The sequence below is a fragment of the Oryctolagus cuniculus genome, chromosome 3 (assembly GCF_051225735.1).
Source record: "Oryctolagus cuniculus isolate XC-2025 breed Fujian yellow rabbit chromosome 3, ASM5122573v1, whole genome shotgun sequence".
NCBI lineage: Eukaryota > Metazoa > Chordata > Mammalia > Lagomorpha > Leporidae > Oryctolagus > Oryctolagus cuniculus.
In genome coordinates this window covers 106,058,146-106,075,950 of record NC_142869.1, presented here as the reverse complement: position 1 = coordinate 106,075,950, position 17,805 = coordinate 106,058,146, and the positions used below count along the sequence as shown (strand labels likewise).

The following is a 17,805-nucleotide window of genomic DNA, read 5'->3' as shown; positions in this document are numbered from 1 at the left end:
ATTCTCTTTATATACAGAAGATCAGTTTAGCGTACATTAAGTAAAGATTTCAACAGTTTGCTCCCACAAGAAACATAAAGTGAAAAATAATAGATGATTTTTTAAATGATGATGAAATCAGATCAGACCTATTGTCATGTTTAATCCCAGCGAGAGTCAAGTTGGGAATTGCTAATTTCTTCTTATTTTTTTTTTTAAACAGAAGATCAGTTTAGTATACATTAAGTAAAGATTTCAACAGTTTGCACCCCCATAGAAACACAAAGTGAAATATACTATTTGAGTACTCGTTATAGCATTAAGCCTCAATGTACAGCACATTAAGGACAGAGATCCTACATGAGGAGTAAGTGCACAGTGACTCCTGTTGTTGACTTTACAAATTGACACTCCTGTTTATGGCATCAGTAATCTCCCTATGCACCAGTCATGAGTTTCCAAGGCTATGGAAGCCCCTTGAGTTCTCTGATTCTTATCTTGTTTAGACAAGGTCATAGTCAAAGTGGAGATTCTCTCCTCCCTTCAGAGAAAGGTACCTCCTTCTTTGATGACCTGTTCTTTCCACTGGGATCTCACTCACAGAGATCTTTCATTTAGGTTTTTTTTTTTTTTTTTTTTGCCTGAGTGTCTTGGCTTTCCATGCCTGAAATACTCTCATGGGCTTTTCAGCCAGATCGGAATGCCTTTAGGGCTGATTCTGAGGCCAGAGTGCTGTTTAGGACATCTGCCATTCTATGAGTCTGCTGAGTATCTCGCTTCCCATGTTGGATCACTCTTCCCTTTATTTATTCTATCGGTTAGTATTAGCAGGTACTAGACTTGTTTATGTGCTCCCTTTGACTCTTAGTCCTTTCATTATGATCAGTTGCAAACTGAAATTGATCACTTGGACTAGTGAGATGGCATTGGTACATGCCACCTTGATGGGATTAAATTGGAGTCCCCTGGTATGTTTCTAACTCTACCATTTGGGGCAAGTCAGCCTGAGCATGTTGCAAATTGTACATCTCTTCCCTCTCTTATCCCCACTCTTATGTTTAACAGGGATCACGTTTCAGTTAAATTTCAACACTTAAGAATAACTGTGTATTAATTACAGAATTAAACCAAAGACTACATCCATTCAAAACTAAAAGGGAAAATGTGAAAGATTTTCTGCTAACAATAAGTCTCTTCCAAATAGAAAAATACACATCAGCAGCAAATTAAAAAAAAAAAAAAAAAAGAAACCTGTTACAGCAACACAAGATGTCCAAAAGCGAACAGATTCAAATGAAAGCATAATAGCATTGAAGGAAAGCGGGAGTGGGAGGAGGGCACTGAGGAGAGCAAAGATAAATAAGTCCAGGTGAAGAAAGAGTAAAGAAGGTCAGAGGACTGGAGCTGTAGCACCTGCAGCTCCAGGAGTGCTGGTTTGAGTCCTGGCTACTCCCCTTCCAATCCAGCTCCCTGCCAATGCACCTGGGAAAGGATCGGGGGATGTGGAAGACCTGGAAGAAGCTCCCGGCTCCTGGCTTCTGACTGGCCTAGCTCCGGCCATTGCAGACATTTGAGGAGTCAATCAGCAGATGGAAGACCTCTTTCTCTCTCTACCTCTCTGTGTAACTCTGTCTTTCAAATAAATAAAATAAATCTTAAAAAAAAAAAAGGTTAGAGAGAGTGTATGAAATGGAAAATTGATAGGGCAGTCCAACAAATACAATGTCCCTGATAAAGAAAATCATTAATGGTTAAAATTATAATACCACAAATTTTCAAAAATTAAAGGAGACATGAACATATACATCAAAAGGCCATATCGTGTACCACAGAAATCTGGGACACAGCATTCAGCTCTGAAAAATATAACAATTGGGGTCAGCACAATGGCCAGGGCTAAGCCAGGCTACAGCCAGGAGACAGAAGCTTCTTCCAGGTTTCCCATGTGGGTGCAGGGGCCCATGTACTTCTTCTCTCCTAGGCTGGAGGATCCAGCCCATTTTTCTTTAGGGATTGAATAGATAGGGCAGCAACCTGGACTCGAACCCACACTCATATAGGAGCCCAGCACCACAGATGACAGCCCAACCCACTGCACTACAGTGCTGACCCCAATTGTTATATTTTTCAGAGCTGAATGCTGTGTCCCAGATTTCTGTGGTACACGATATGGCCTTTTGATGTATATGTTCATGTCTCCTTTAATTTTTGAAAATTTGTGGTATTATAATTTTAACCATTAATGATTTTCTTTATCAGGGACATTGTATTTGTTGGACTGCCCTATCAATTTTCCATTTCATACACTCTCTCTAACCTTTTTTTTTTTAAGATTTATTTTATTTATTTGAAAGACAGAGTTACACAGAGAGGTAGAGAGAGAAAGAGGTCTTCCATCTGCTGATTGACTCCTCAAATGTCTGCAATGGCCGGAGCTAGGCCAGTCAGAAGCCAGGAGCCGGGAGCTTCTTCCAGGTCTTCCACATCCCCCGATCCTTTCCCAGGTGCATTGGCAGGGAGCTGGATTGGAAGGGGAGTAGCCAGGACTCAAACCAGCACTCCTGGAGCTGCAGGTGCTACAGCACCAGTCCTCTGACCTTCTTTACTCTTTCTTCACCTGAACTTATTTATCTTTGCTCTCCTCAGTGCCCTCCTCCCACTCCCGCTTTCCTTCAATGCTATTATGCTTTCATTTGAATCTGTTCGCTTTTGGACATCTTGTGTTGCTGTAACAGGTTTCTTTTTTTTTTTTTTTTTTTAATTTGCTGCTGATGTGTATTTTTCTATTTGGAAGAGACTTATTGTTAGCAGAAAATCTTTCACATTTTCCCTTTTTTTTTTTTTTTAGTTTTGAATGGATGTAGTCTTTGTTATTGAAAATTCTTATATCTTGAATGGTTTTCCCAATTCAAAACCATCTTTTGTTAGTTCTGCTCTGTTTTATGAATTCACATTTATGGATGTTGTTGTTAGTGATATTGGTTGGGACAGGCAGGTATGTCTTGTATCCCCTTTACTTATGCAGGATCTTTTATTTCTGCTATCACTTTCTCTCTCTGTCTCTCTCTCTCTCTCTCTCTCTCTGTCCCTCTATCTTCAAACTGCCTCATTCACTGACTCATCTTTAACGACTCCTAGCTCTAGCTTTTCTTTTTATATCTTGTTATCCCCTAGGGGAATGACTCACCAAGAAAGCCACCTACAGTTCCATATGCTTTTTTTATTATTTTATTTTTAAAGATTTACTGTTTATTTGAATATCAGAGTGATATGGCTATACGGGGGGGCAAGGAGGCAGATAGAGAGGGGGAGAGAAGAGAGAGTTCTTCTACCAGTTGGTTCACATCCCAAATGAATGCATTGGCCAGGGCTGGGCTAGACTGAAGCCAGGAGCCAGGAAAATCATATGGGTCTTCCATGGGGCCCAAGCACTAGGGCCATCCTTTGCTGCTTACCCAGGCATATTAACCAGGAGCTGGATCAGAAACAGAGCAGCCAGCCCCAAACAGTGCTCATATGGGCTGCCAGTGCTGTGGGCAGCAGCCTAACCTGCTGTACCATAGCACCAACCCCAAGTCCCATACACTTTCAAGACTGTACACTTTTGGTGATAGAATTGCTAAGTTCTGACGTGTATTATGTATTTCGATGTTTTCTGGAAGTGATTTTGTTTGTGCTTTATCTAAGAATTCTGCTCATCTGTAGTGCTTGTCCTGGGATCCTTTTTGGACTCTTCTCTGCTTTCCGTACCTGCTGGCTTGTGTCCATAATGGTAAATCTGTTAGAATTTTTTTCTGCTGACATGTGATTGGAAGATGTATGTGTTTCCCTTCTGTCTCCAGGAAGGGGAATACAAGGAGTTTGTGTGCCTCTGTTTTCTCTCCCTGCTGGTATCTTTTTGGTTAGGAGTGATAAGGGAATTACAGAGCCATGCAAGTGTCATGGAAGTGAAGATAGGCCTTGAGTGTCTAGTGTAAGCTTGGCAACATACAGATTTGATTCTGTAGCACGCAGAGCTCGTACATGTTTTAACTGTAGATGTAGCATCAGCCTACAAGGTAGGATGATTTAATTCGCATCTTGTCCATTCCACAACTTTTCGCTTATCTTTTTTGGGCCTCAGTTTTGTTCTGCATAAAATGCAAGTGTAAGCCCGCCCTTCAGATGATTGCTTGTATTGCTTTCCTCTTACCCGTGACACGCACACCCACAGATACGGAGCTGCATATCATTCTTAGTACTCTGTCTAAGAAATTTGGAGAAGATAAAACCTGCTTTATTCTGAGACCTTCATTGCATTTTAAATCTCTGTTGAATAATGTTTCCTGGTGGCAGGAAATGATTATAATACTAAACACATTCTGTCTTGATATAGCATCACACTCAAGGATATTCCATCTCAGGAATTTAATATCTCAGTATATCTGTGTGCTTATGTCTATATCTGCAGAACAATCTCTCTTCACAGAAGAAACTGAACAGCGTATTTAAAACAAGATTTCAGATTGCTATTTTAGCTTTACTGCATGACTTTATGTTTATTACCTACTGAAAAGTTTAGAGTTGTATAAATCAAATGAGAAATGAAGAGGCATTTTATTACTGCCCTTTTATTATATTGAGAATTAGATAGAAAAAAAGTAGTATATGCCAAGCAATTTTCCCAATTAGTTGTAAATACTAACCTTAGGTAAACATTTTTGTCAAAGGAGACGTGTTACCTCAGGTTAAGTTGGCCAAGAAAAGAGGTTAGACTGAAATGGAAACCCATATACTATTCAGCTGAACTTTCTCAGGAATCTCTAATATTTTTAACTGCTACTTTAAAATAATGTTAACATTTTAAAAATGATCTTCCAGGAAACATTTATAAATTTGTTCTTACTGAAATATGTTTGTGCTGAATCTTACATTGCTTTTGGTAACAATGCTTATTCACTTTTAGTCTGGTTTGTAAGTGATTCAAATAAAACTTGAAATTTGAATGTATTTCTATTTCAATATCACTATCCAATTTTTTTCCCAAATGTTCCTATTAGTTTGATTGGTAGCAGAAAAATAATACCATTTCAGAGTCAAAATCAATAAAACCAATGATGTAAGTTCCGTCCGCTTTCTGAAACCTGTTGTCTTTTAAACCCACCCCAGTTCTGCTTAATTTTCCATTCATGTTTTCTTCCTTGGTGCTGTTTTCATCTGTGATCTTGCAAACATTCCCTGAATTAGAGTGTAAACTCTACAAGCAACAGTTCCCTTGTTACTGTGCTGTTGGGATAAGCCACTGCCATATGGATAGCAGTGCTGTTGTGAAATAATTGGAATAACTGCTATTGAATGGCCTAGTGTTTTTATTAAGAGTTTCCTGAGTGCTTTCTAAAATGCAATTTCACTTCTATAAAAAATTATTTTTTTTTCTGTAAAGTGTATTTTGGAGCTATCAAATTCTATATACACATATGGCTTAGAGTAAGATTAATAGAAATGAAATACTTTTACAATTAGGAACTTATATATTTTTTATGTATTCTAATCAGTATTTTTTCCCTATAGGGAATAGATGTGGCTCCACAGGAACATATTCATTTATATATTGTATCATTTTGTAGCTAAAGCAAAGGTTTAGATCATATAACTTTTCAGGTTTCCAGCTAAAGATGGCAAAATGAACAAAACCATTTGTTTCTGCTGTGTTTTGGAATACCATTTAAATGATAGTAAAGGAATAAAAGGGGCACAAATTCTCAAGTGAAAACATATGAGTACATATGTAACAGCTGAGAAGGAAGGCAGCAAATTTTGGTAGCTAAAAAACAGATGGGTAGTGATTCTCCTTGTAGAGTGGGAGAGCAGAAAACTTTTCTTTTTCAGAAGATACAAAAGAAACCAGTTCTACCTGGTGCAGCCTAAGCGGTACCCCGTCTTCCCATCTTCTGTGGCATGTGAGAGTGTTTCCTGTCTTTTGCAGTTATGTCAGCCGTTTGCTGGGTCTGACCAATGGCATGTGGGAAGACGCAATGTAAGCTGCTTCTAGCTAAAGTTTTAAATCATCCTTGGTAACTCTCTTGCTCTCCCTTTTCTTTTAAACAAAAAACATGGACATCATGTGTTCTAAATGATGGATCTACAAGATGATGCAATTGGGATCCTTAAGTTTTTGTTAGAGTAGTGCCCTCCAGGAAACTTGAATAACCTGTGCATCAAACTTTATGTGATAGGAGAAACAGAAGAGAGATGAAAATAACAGAAAATATCTACTTTGATAAGATAATGAAGATTCAGGGCTTATTTGTTACTGCAGTACAACCTATGCTAAGTTTCTGGGCATGGGCCGGAGCAGTGGCTCACTTGGCTAATCCTCCGCCTGCGGCACTGGCACCCCGGCTTCTAGTCCTGGTTGGGGCGCTGGATTCTGTCCCGGTTGCTCCTCTTCCAGTCCAGCTCTCTGCTGTGGCTCAGGAAGGCAGTGGAGGATGGCCCAAGTGCATGGGCCCTGCACCCGCATGGGAGACCAGGAGGAAGCACCTGGCTCCTGGCTTCGGATAGGCGCGGTGCTGGCTGTAGTGGCCATTTGGGGAGTGAACCAATGGAAGGAAGACCTTTCTCTCTGTCTTCTCTCTCTCTCTCTGTGTCAAATAAATAATAATAATAATAAAAATCCTGGGCAGAAGAAAGGTTGAGGCGTTTTAGGCAGGAAGTATTAAGTTATATTCAGAAGATAGTGTGTGAAATACCATGCTGGGAGTGAGGGCTGACGTTGTGGCCCCGTGGGATAAGCTGCCATCTGTGATGCCGGCATCCCATATGGGTGCTAGTTTGTGTCCTGGCTGCTCCGTTTCTGATCCAGCTCTCTGCTAATGGCCTGAGAAAAGTGGAGGAGGATGGCTCAAGAGTTTGGGCCCCAGCCACCCATGTGGGAGACCCAGATGGAGCTCCTGGCTTCAGCCTGGCCCAGCGCTGGCCATTGTGGCCATCTGGGAAGTGAACCAGCAGTTGGAAGATCTTTCTTTCTGTCTTTCTCTCTCTCCCTGTTACTCTGACTTTCAAGATAAATAGATCTTAAAAAGAAGTATCATACTGGGAAGATACAGGTGAAGTGAAAATATATGCATAACTTGTAAGAATACTGTGATACCACTCCCTTCTCCTATCAGCTATCACAGAGCTAATATACAGTTCTGTGTGCATGAAACAAGAGATAGGGAATTCTTTTCTTTGGAAAAGGTAGGCGAAAGATTAAAGACAGGCAGAAGTTAATATTCAAGGTGCTCCAGTGAAATAGGCAGATCCTTGCATATAGCCCATGGTAATGTTTACTATTTGATAAGCCACATGTCCAATAACAGAGCTTCCAATTTGTGTTTGTGGTAGTCCACTGTAACCTCTGATAGCAAAGGATCATCAGAAATTTGAATTATGTTCAATATGAAACAGTGAGACCACAATAAATAGCAATGAGGAAATCAGAGTAAACTGCAATGATTAGAGAGCAAAAAATAAAGTTAAAATATATTTAGTTACCTGGCACCGCGGCTCAATAGGATAATCCTCCACCTGCAGCGCCGGCACCCCAGGTTCTAGTCCCGGGCGGGGCACCGGGTTCTGTCCCAGTTGCTCCTCTTCCAGTCCAGCTCTCTGCTATGGCCCAGGAATGCAGTGGAGGATGGCCTAAGTGCTTGGGCCCTGCACCCGCATGGGAGACCAGGAGAAGCACCTGGCTCCTGGCTTCGGATCAGCGCTGGGCACCGGCCACGTCGCGCTGTCCACAGCGGCCACTTGGTGATGAGCCAATGGAAAAGGAAGACCTTTCTCTCTGTCTCTCTCTCTCACTGTCCACTCCGCCTGTCAAATATATATATATTTAATTAATATTGTCATAAGCACAAAATGATGTATTGTAGTCATGAAATAAAAATAGGATACTGAGCTGGCATTGTGGTACAGTAGATTAAGCCACCACTTGCATTACTTGCATCCTATAATGGACTGCCAGTTGAGTCCTGGCTGCTCTGCTTACAGTCTGCACCCTGTTAATATGCTTGGTGGAAGATGACTCAAGTGTTTGGGGCCCAGCCACTCAACATGGGAGACCCGGATGAAGTTCCAGGATCCTGTCTTTCGCCAGGCTGAAGGCCCCAACCCTGGTTATTGCTGCCATCTGGGGAGTGAACCAGTGTATAGAAGTCTCTCTCTCTCTCTCTCTCTCTCTCTCTCTCTCTCTTTCTCTCTCTCTGCCTCTGCCTCTCCCTTTCTGTCACTCTGCCTTTAAAATAAATAAACCTTTTTAAAAAATGTCAGCGATGGCCAGCGCCGCTGCTCACTAGGCTAATCTCCCACCTGCGGCACTGGCACCCCGGCTTCTAGTCCTGGTTGGGGCGCTGGATTCTGTCCCGGTTGCTCCTCTTCCAGGCCAGCTCTCTGCTGTGGCCCCGGAAGGCAGTGGAGGATGGCCCAAGTGCTTGGGCCTTGCACCCCCATGGGAGACCAGGAAGAAACACCTGAGTCCTGGCTTTGGATCAGTGCAACGTGCTGGCCGTGGCGACCATTTGGGGAATGAACCAATGGAAGGAAGACCTTTCTCTCTGTCTCTCTCTCTCACTGTCTAACTCTGCCTGTCAAAAAAAAATATGTCAGTGATAATCTAGAAAACAGTTTTTTGGAAAAAATAAACCCAATGATATGAAAATTGATAACTTGTGGAAAATGGGAAATTCAATTATTTCCTAATAGATTTGACTGTATAAATGTTTATACCCCAACTCTAGGCAACAATACCAGGGGAAATTGCTCTTACATGTGTAACACAGAGAGATAAATATAAAGACGTTCAATGCATCATCTAGTGAAAATGTAAGAAATTGAACAAAAAGGACTCCCTGTTTGAAGAATGAATAAATGAACTTTAGTATACTCATATACTAGAACACCACTCAGCAATAATAATAATGAATGAACTCTGTTTCTTTTAACCAGCACAAGTAAATCTCGAAATCACAATATTAAGCAAGGAAAACATTTTCCAGAATAATATATATGGTAAAACAACATTTAACCAGAAAATTGAAAAATATACACAACAGTGCTATGGGCTATCTATGAATACACATTTAAGAAAACACAGTTTCAAATAATATGAAAAGATTAATAATTTTGAGAAAAGAGATTGTGCTTGGAGAGAGAATAATAGTACTGGGACTCAGTGCACATCTTTGGCCTGGTCTGCTGATGGCCAGACCCTGTTTGCTGGCTATACAGACAACCTGGTGCGAGTGTGGCAGGTGACCATCGGCACCCGCTAAGCATTTTTGGCATGACTTTAACAATAAAATGACTTTGACTTATGTAAAAAAAAATAGTACTGGGACTGCAGAGGACACAGGGAATTTTATTGGAATTGGTAATCTTTATGTAAGGAAATCAGAGCAAAATGGTGTTCATCTCTGCTAGACACATATGGAGTTATTTGTTATATCACTCTACTTTTCTGTGCGTCTGATGTTTAATGTTACTAAAAGTAAGTGAAGTGTTGGTTTTCATTTGTTCAGATTTCCTTCCCTGGTTTGGAAGTAGAGAGATTTCCTTGTATGTCTAGGACGAATAAGAATTATACAGTATTTTTTGAGTTTCAAAGATTGCCTTTCCCGTGGAATACTTGAGAAGCAGTTTATAAATCACAACATGCTCTATAAATGTCAAGGAGGTATAATTATAATAGCATATCCTTTTAAAGAGAAAAGTCAGCAGTGTCTGTTTCATTAAAAAGGAGCATCACCGTCTGTGAAGGGATCGATTTCCATTTCTGTGTGTGGACAATACTCTTTGTTTTGGGCTTTAGTTGATAAGGTGACTCCCCTCACACAGGCTACCACAACTCTGGGGGATGAAGAGGTCACATTTTATTTTTCTTTCTTCTGTGCTTGATGAATCTAAGCACCTAAGGGATTAGGGTCATGCTATTGTTTTGTGATGCAAGATTCAGGACCTAAATATTTATGGTTCAGCATCTACCTGGTGATCCTAGCACTATTTCAGTAAAAGGGAATCTCATTAATCAAATTACCTCGCAGACCAATGTGGTACCTCCTAGCTTTATTTTAAACAAGGGAGTAAGCTAGTGAAATGTTTTAAAATAATCAAAGATCATCAAAACCATGGTAGTACACCATTCTTTTTAAAATTTCTTTTATTTTTTAAGGAATACAGATTTCATAAGTACAACTTTAGGAATATAGTTATTCTTCCCACCATATCAGCCCTCCCACCTACACTCACACCCCCCCATTCCCTTTGCCAGTCCCATTCTCCATTAAGAATCATTTTCAGTTAACTTTGTACACAGAAAACCAACTCTAATCTAAGTAAAGACTTCAACAATTTGCACACACACACACAAACTGTTTCAGAACTCGGTAGTATACTGTTCTTAACCTTTTGTTTGACAAAGATATGAAGCAAAGTTTGACAAAACTATATTTGCAGCAATACTGATACTCAGAGGGTTCTCTCTCTCTCTCTCTCTCTCTCTCTTCTTTTTGAATTTAATACCTGAGACTATGGCTTTGCTCAGAGAAAATATAGGAGAAGCACATCAAGACATTGGTGTAGGTGATGACTTCTTTGATAAGACCCACAAAGCGCAAGGCAATAAAAACAAAACTATATAAATAGGATTATATCACACTCATAAGCCTCTACACAGCAAAGAAAACAATCAACAGAGTGGTGAGATAGCCAGCAGAGTAATAAAAATATTTACAAGCAACAAAGGCTTAATATCCAGAATAGATCAGCAATTTAAAAAAAAAAAAAAACTCAACAGTAGGGCCAGCACTGTGGCTTAGTAGGCTAAGCCTCCACCTGTGATGCCAGCTCCAGTTCATGTCTCAGCAGCTCCCTTTCTGATCTAGCTCTCTGGTATGGTCTGGGAAAGCAGGGGAAGATGGCCCAAGTGCTTGAGCCCTTTCACCCATGTGGGAGACCTGGAGGAAGTTCCTGGATCCTGGCTTTGGATTGGCACAGGTCCAGCTGTTGTGGCCATTTGGGGAGTGAACCAGCAGATGGAAGACTTTTCTCTCTGTCTCTCCCTCTGTAAATCTCTCTCTCACATAAATAAATAGAATCTTTAAAAAAATCCAACAATAATAGAACAGCCAATCCAGTGAAGAAATGGGCAAAGGACCTCAACAGTTATCGAAAGAAGAAATGTAAATGACTAACAAATATATGAAAAATGCTCACCATCATTAGCCACGAGGGAAATAAAAGTCAAAACCACAGTGAGATATCACTTCACCCTTGTCAGAATGGCTGTTATCCGAAAGACAAAGAGCAGCAAATGCTGGTGAGGATGTAGAGAAAGGAGAACTGTTATACGCTGATGGTGGGAATGTAAATTAGTGTAGCCATTATGGAAAACAATTTAGAGATTTCTTTTAAAAATGGAAACAGATTTGCCATATGATCTAGTAAGCCAACTACTGGGTATACACCCAATAGACATGGACACATAGTATCAAAGAGATACCTGTACTAACAGGTTCATAAGCAGCATTGTTCACTATAGCCAAAATATGGAATTAGCCAAGTTGTCTATCATCAGATGAATAGATAAAGAAAATATGGGGTGTGTGTGTGTATGTATAAAGTATAACATTATTCATCTGTTAAAATGAATTAAATTCTACCATTTGCATCAAAATGGTTGCAACTGGAAGACATCATGTTGAGTGAAAAAAGCCCAGCACAGAAGGACAAATATTGCATGTTCTCACTTATATGTAGAGTTAAAGAACTTTTGAAACAGCATACCAAATTTGGGGGTTGCACATCAAACTATAACACTTTCTGAAAAGTAAGAGCCAGAAACGTATTAATCAACAGCTCTCTGTTGTGTTACAGAACAGAAAAAAGTGTTCTTCTGCCTCTAACAATCATGCTGTTCAAGCACAGTGACATAGGTGGGGTACTTTCAGAAGAGCCTCTTCCTAATATTGTAATTCTAAGCCATGAAGACAGCACATTGGATTAAATAATGATAATGAGGTATACACTGTCCTATTTATTTTGAAGGGAATAACATTTAAATGCATAATGCATTTTGTAATATATAATTATATTTTAGCCAGAACTGTACTATTCTCAAGATTTTAAAACATTTACTTATTTTCATTTTATTTAAAAGCCACAGAGACAGAGGCAGACAGAGAAAATCTTTCATCCAAAGGTTTAGTCCCTAAGTGCCCTTTATAGCAGGGAGGGAAAGGTCAAAGCCAGGAACTAGGAATTCAATTCAGAACACAAGTACTTGAGCCATCATTTTCTGCCTCCTAGGGTATGCACTAGCAGGAAGTTGGAATCAGAAGCCTAGTATTTGAACCTAGGCACTCTGATATGGGATGTAGGCATCCCAAATGATGTCTTAACTTCTGTGCTAAATACCTCCCCCATCTGTTAGTTATACTCAAATAAATGGGGTTGGGATTGTGATACATTGTGATACCAACATCCCTTATGGGTGCTCGTTCCTGTCCCAGGTGCTCCACCTCCGATCCAACTCCCTGCTAATGGCCTGGGTAAAGCAGTGGATGATGGCCCAAGTATTTGAGCCCCTGCAACTATGTGGGAGACCCGGGTAAAGCTCCTGGGCCCTGACTTTGGCCTGACTATGCATTTTAAGATAAAATATCAAATCAAAGGTTTGTCTTGTATCATTTTACCCTTTCTCTATTAATCACACATTGACTTCAGTGGCTTCATGACGGATATCATGGTGGAAATGTAACTACAATTTACTCATCAACATGGCTAAATATAAGAATGTTTTATTTTCCACTGCATACAATCTTCAGTAGGTGTCAGCCCCTCTAGCCACATAATCAGACTCAGAGACAGTTTGGCTTCTCCCTCCTTTTGATTGTGTGCAGAGGATTCATTACCATAAACCTGTCTGTTGCCCTTATTATTCCACCAGTTTTCTTTTCTTTCTTTCTTTCTTTTTTTTTTTTTTTTATTTGAGAGGTAGAGTTATAGACAGTGAGAGAGAGAGACAGAGAGAAAGGTCTTCCTTCCGCTGGTTCACTCCCCAAATGGCTGCCACGGCCAGCGTGCTCTGAAGCCAGGAGCCAGGCGCTTCCTCCTGGTCTCCCATGCAGGTGCAGGGCCCAAGCACTTGGGCCATCCTCCACTGCCCTCCTGGGCCACAGCAGAGAGCTGGCCTGGAAGAGGAGCAACGGCGACTAGAACCCAGTGCCCATATGGGATGTTGGCGCCACAAGGTGGAGGATTAACTAAATGAGCCATGGCACCGGCCCTCTACCAGTTTTCAACAGCTCAACTTTGGACCTTAGAATTGACCTTTTCTTGGGATGCCGTTGTGGTGTGGGACTTCACTTCTGATCCAGTTCCCTGTTAATGATCTGGGAAAACTGGCAGAACATGGCCCAAGTGCTTGGGTCCCTGCCGTGCAAGTGGGAGACCCAGATGAAGCTCCTGCTTTGGCTTGGTTCAGCCCTGGCTGTTGCAGCCTTTTGGGGAGTGAACCAGCAGATGGAAGACTCTCTCTCTCTCTCTCTGACTCTGACTTTCAAATAAATAAATCAGTCTTTGAGAGAACTGATTTTTCTTTTGTTAACATCCCTATTCAAATTGCTTGTTTGTTTCCAAAGTAATGGTTACTTTTGAAGAAGGGAAGGGATAATAAAATGAAGTTTCCAGGATAAAAGAATGCAAACAAATATTTGAAATATTATTTTCTTATGGAAATAACAGATTTTATTTTACTTAAAATCATTTAATGCTCAATTAAGCCCATGATAGGGAACCTATTTTTTTTTTTAATGAGAGAGGGAAAAAGACCTATTTTTTTAATGATAGAGTGAATGAGTGAGAGAGTCCTACTTTTTTCCTTATGAGACAAAATGATCCCTTCCACTGGTTCATGCTGCATATAACCACGATAGACAAGACTGTGCCAGGCTGCAGCTAAGAGATGGGAACTCAATCCCGTCTCACTTGCAGGGTGGCAGGGGTTCAACCATTTGAACCAACCACTGGCTGCCTTCCAGGATGTGCATCATTAGAAAGCTGGAATCGAGATCTGGAGCTAATAGTCAAATCCAAGCATTCTGATAAGGATTGCGGGCATCTTCACAAATGTCTCAACCACTGTGTCAGACACCTATCCACAGATCTACTTTCTTCCACGTACTTTACGCTTAAGTTGACATTTACTTTCCCCCAATGGTATACTTATAAGTATTTAACAACCAGCTCCTCACACCCTTTATACACATAAAGTTGACCCTATACTAAGTAAAAAGTTCAACAAATAGTATGAAAAAAAATTTTTTTCCTCAACAGTTGAGACACGGGCTTTTCCAAGTCATCTCATCTCAAAGTGTCAATTTTGCTTCTATAGATTACATTTTAGGTACTCTATTCACTATGCTCCTAAATTTGTATTTATGAAATGCATGAAATTTGTATACCTTAAATAAAAGGTTTCTGGGGGGAAAAAGCAACCAGTTCTTGGGGGGAAAGAGGGCTTTATTTGTAGCGTTTTCAATTTCTATGGAATAATATTCTCATCTCGGCCATTTCTAAGGTGTTTATATGAAGTCAAGTGGCTTGCAGGATCCCTGAAATTTTAACAGTTGACTCTTGTGTGCTATTATAGAAGGCTCCAGCATCCTACTGTCTCCTATCCTCACAAGGTGCTATCTCAAGGCTTTGACTTTTTGTTCTTTTGAATAAACATAGAAATAGTGTTTCCACTGTGCTTGAGACCCTCCCATTAATCTTTTACACAATGCAGCTCAGGTGTCCTCTCTGAGCACCTCCTTGCCTTCCTGGGTGGTTCATCACTGTCTCATCTGTGTTTCTCCCCATCTTAACCGCTTTCCTGTTGAGTTCCTCACGTTCTCTCTTTATTTATCCACATCCCAATTAGGCTGTTGTTTACTTGAGAACGCCTGTGTTTTGCAGATGAAGAAATAGATGCTCTGAGCCTAACAGTGTGAGGAAACATAATCAATATCACATTTTTAATAGCCAAGTATTTATACGAGTGGGTAGATTACTACCCTAAAGATTCATTTTACCTTTTTTTTATTTTTTGCATTGGTCGAATATTTTAACTTCCCTGAGCCTGAGTTTTCTTATCCAGAATGAAGATTTAAAATTGAGCTCGTATGATTGTTGTGATGAAGTATCTGTATAGTTTGGCACAGTGTTGAGTCCTGGGAACCAGTCCATAAATAGTAATAGCAGGCTCAAAATCGTTTATGATGGCCCTCTAGAAGGACCACCACTGCTTACAGTCCTGTGCACAAGGGACCAGGCAGACCCTCCCTCATCCATGTGACTTGCTAGAGTGGAACAGCCACACCTTTTCAGGTGAAATAGAATGCACAATCCTAAATCATGATGTTGGGTGATAGTTTATCTTGATGTTTCTAATAGTTTTTTTTTTTTCCATCTCCCTATATAAAGCTTAAACTAGATTTCACATTTGCTTCTCATGGTAGAGGTTTCCAGACATTTGTTGCAGCCATTTAATCTATGGTTTTCCATTTTGTACATCTATTCTTCCAGCCTTTGCACACAAGACTCCTTTCCTTTGACTGTCCAGTCCTGCGTCATGCCGAAAGACTGCGAGACTACCGAGTGGTCGCCCTGGAGCCCCTGCTCCAAGACCTGCCGTTCAGGGACTCTCTCACCAGGATTTAGGAGCAGGAGCCGGAACGTGAAGCACACCACCCTCGGGGGTGGAAAGGAATGCCCCGAACTTCTTGAGAAAGAAGCCTGCATGGTTGAAGAACTTCTGCAGCCCTGTCCCAGGTATTATGCATTCTTTGGTGTGAGTATTTCAATTTATGAGCATAAGGTCATTTGATGAGGTGACAGGGATATTAACAGTAATAAAAGTAGCCACAACTCATATGTCTTGAGTCTGCACTGAGTATAGGAGTTCCATACTTGGCAATTCAATATAGTGGGTTCACAGGGCTTTGATGTGGACTCCTTGTGTTCAAACACTGTTTCTGTGACTTCCTAATTATGTGAATATCATCAAGTTACCTAATTCTAGTGATTTAGTCTGTCTACAAGCAGTACTTTATCTAATGCTTGTCACATAGTAATTCTTTAGGTATTATTCCCCAACATGACACAAATAATATTTTTAGAGGATTTTTCAAATGTTTGTGAAACAGTGGCAGAGATAGTCAGAAACAAAGAATCTTTCATCTGTTTGTTTACTCCTCAAATGCCCACAACAGCCAACAGCCAGGGCTGTGCCAGGCTAAAGCCAGGAGCCAGGAACTGCATCCAGATGTCCCACATGGGTGACAGATACTCAAAGATTTGGGTCATCCTCTGCTGTTTCTCCAGGTGCATTAGCAGGGAGCCACAGCAGAAGCTAGGCAGCTGAGACTCGAACTGGAGCTCTGATGCAATATGCCAGTGTCACAAGCAATGGCTTAACCTGCTGCACCACATCCCTGGCCCTAACACACCTAATTCGTGCAACAACCTAATACTCTTGTTTTGTAAATGAATACATGACTACTCAGACAGATTACATAATCCTAAAGTTTCATAGCTAATCATTGTCAACATTTTTATTCCAAGCCTCTTCTGTCTCTGCTCTCACTGCCTGTCTGTAGTATTGTTTTTATTCCAGAGTCCCCAGGGGACCAGAGAATTGTGGGAAAGGAGTTATTATCTGTTAATAACTGTATTGTATGATCTTGATGTTGGTTATATCTTGCCTGTCTAACTATGCCCTGGCAGAGGCCTCTAATGTATTTTTGTCTAGGCTGTTGGACGACAGTAGTCGGAGTCTGATAATGACAGAGTCATTTGAGGCTGGCTGTCCAGATGTCTGTTAGATATGGATTTGTGGTCATTTCTGGTAGAAAGTTGCCTTGAACTGTATCTGTTAAGTCTGTATCTGTTTAAGATAGTCGTTTTGTATAGTTTCTTTTAGCTTCTGAAATATGAGACTCCTTTCCACAACCAAAAAATAAAAATGAGTCAAAAAATGCTTTCTTGTGTGAACTCATCACTTGGTGATGTATGAAAGGTAGATAGGGTTACAAGCCCAGCAAGTGCTGATGGAAGTGGGGGTGAGAAAGGCAAGTTTCTGTTGCCAGAGTCTGCACTCCCTTCCTCACATCATGACTGGAACCATTGTTGATTGAGCGAACTCTTTGCATGCTCATCGATCATTTTTTTTTTAATTACAAAAAACGACTCCTTACATCTTTATCATTTCTCATCTCAAGAGAAAATAGATGGAGTTTGTGATCTTTTATATGTTAATGTACAGCCTCACATTGTATTTACATTTGTGTCCATCTTTCAAAATGCTAATTTTAGAGCAGAACAGGGGCCTGAAAATGGCATAACTCTTGGGTCTCTGTTCCCTTTGATGTTGGCTACACCTGGATTAAAGTTGTATCTCCATCAGTTCCCAGCTGTGTAACTTTGAACATGCTATACGATTTCTCTCAGACATTGCTCTTTTCAGCAGACAGAATCTAATAACATTGCCTGTGTTGCTGGGCTGAGAACCATGATTATCAGGTGTGTAAAACACCAAACCTCACGTCTAGCACGTAGGAGACACTGTAAGAAGGATGACTGTTGAGTTGCTATTTCCAATGAGCTTGTTTCCTCTAGGAAGAAAAATCCCTGATTTCATTGGGCAGCATAATATGTAATAATTTCAAGGAGTGGTAATTTATTTCCTCTGGACAATTTGGAAACCTTTTTTTTTCCCCTATGGAAGTATAATTCAGAAAAGTTTTCAATGAGAAGCAAGCAGGA

The 17,805-nt window shown here is 40.5% G+C and overlaps 1 protein-coding gene across 7 annotated transcripts in view; it reads left to right on the top strand.

The window, feature by feature from the left end:
• The window catches only part of THSD7B (thrombospondin type 1 domain containing 7B), a 985,451-nt gene that overhangs the window by 348,098 nt on the left and 619,548 nt on the right, over window positions 1-17,805 (top strand). For all 7 annotated transcript variants that reach the window (XM_051849593.3, XM_089329248.1, XM_070071551.2 and 4 more), the window contains exon 4: window positions 15,568-15,813. In XM_051849593.3, the coding sequence (XP_051705553.3) occupies window positions 15,568-15,813 (246 nt within the window). The remainder of the gene's footprint in view (window positions 1-15,567; window positions 15,814-17,805) is intronic.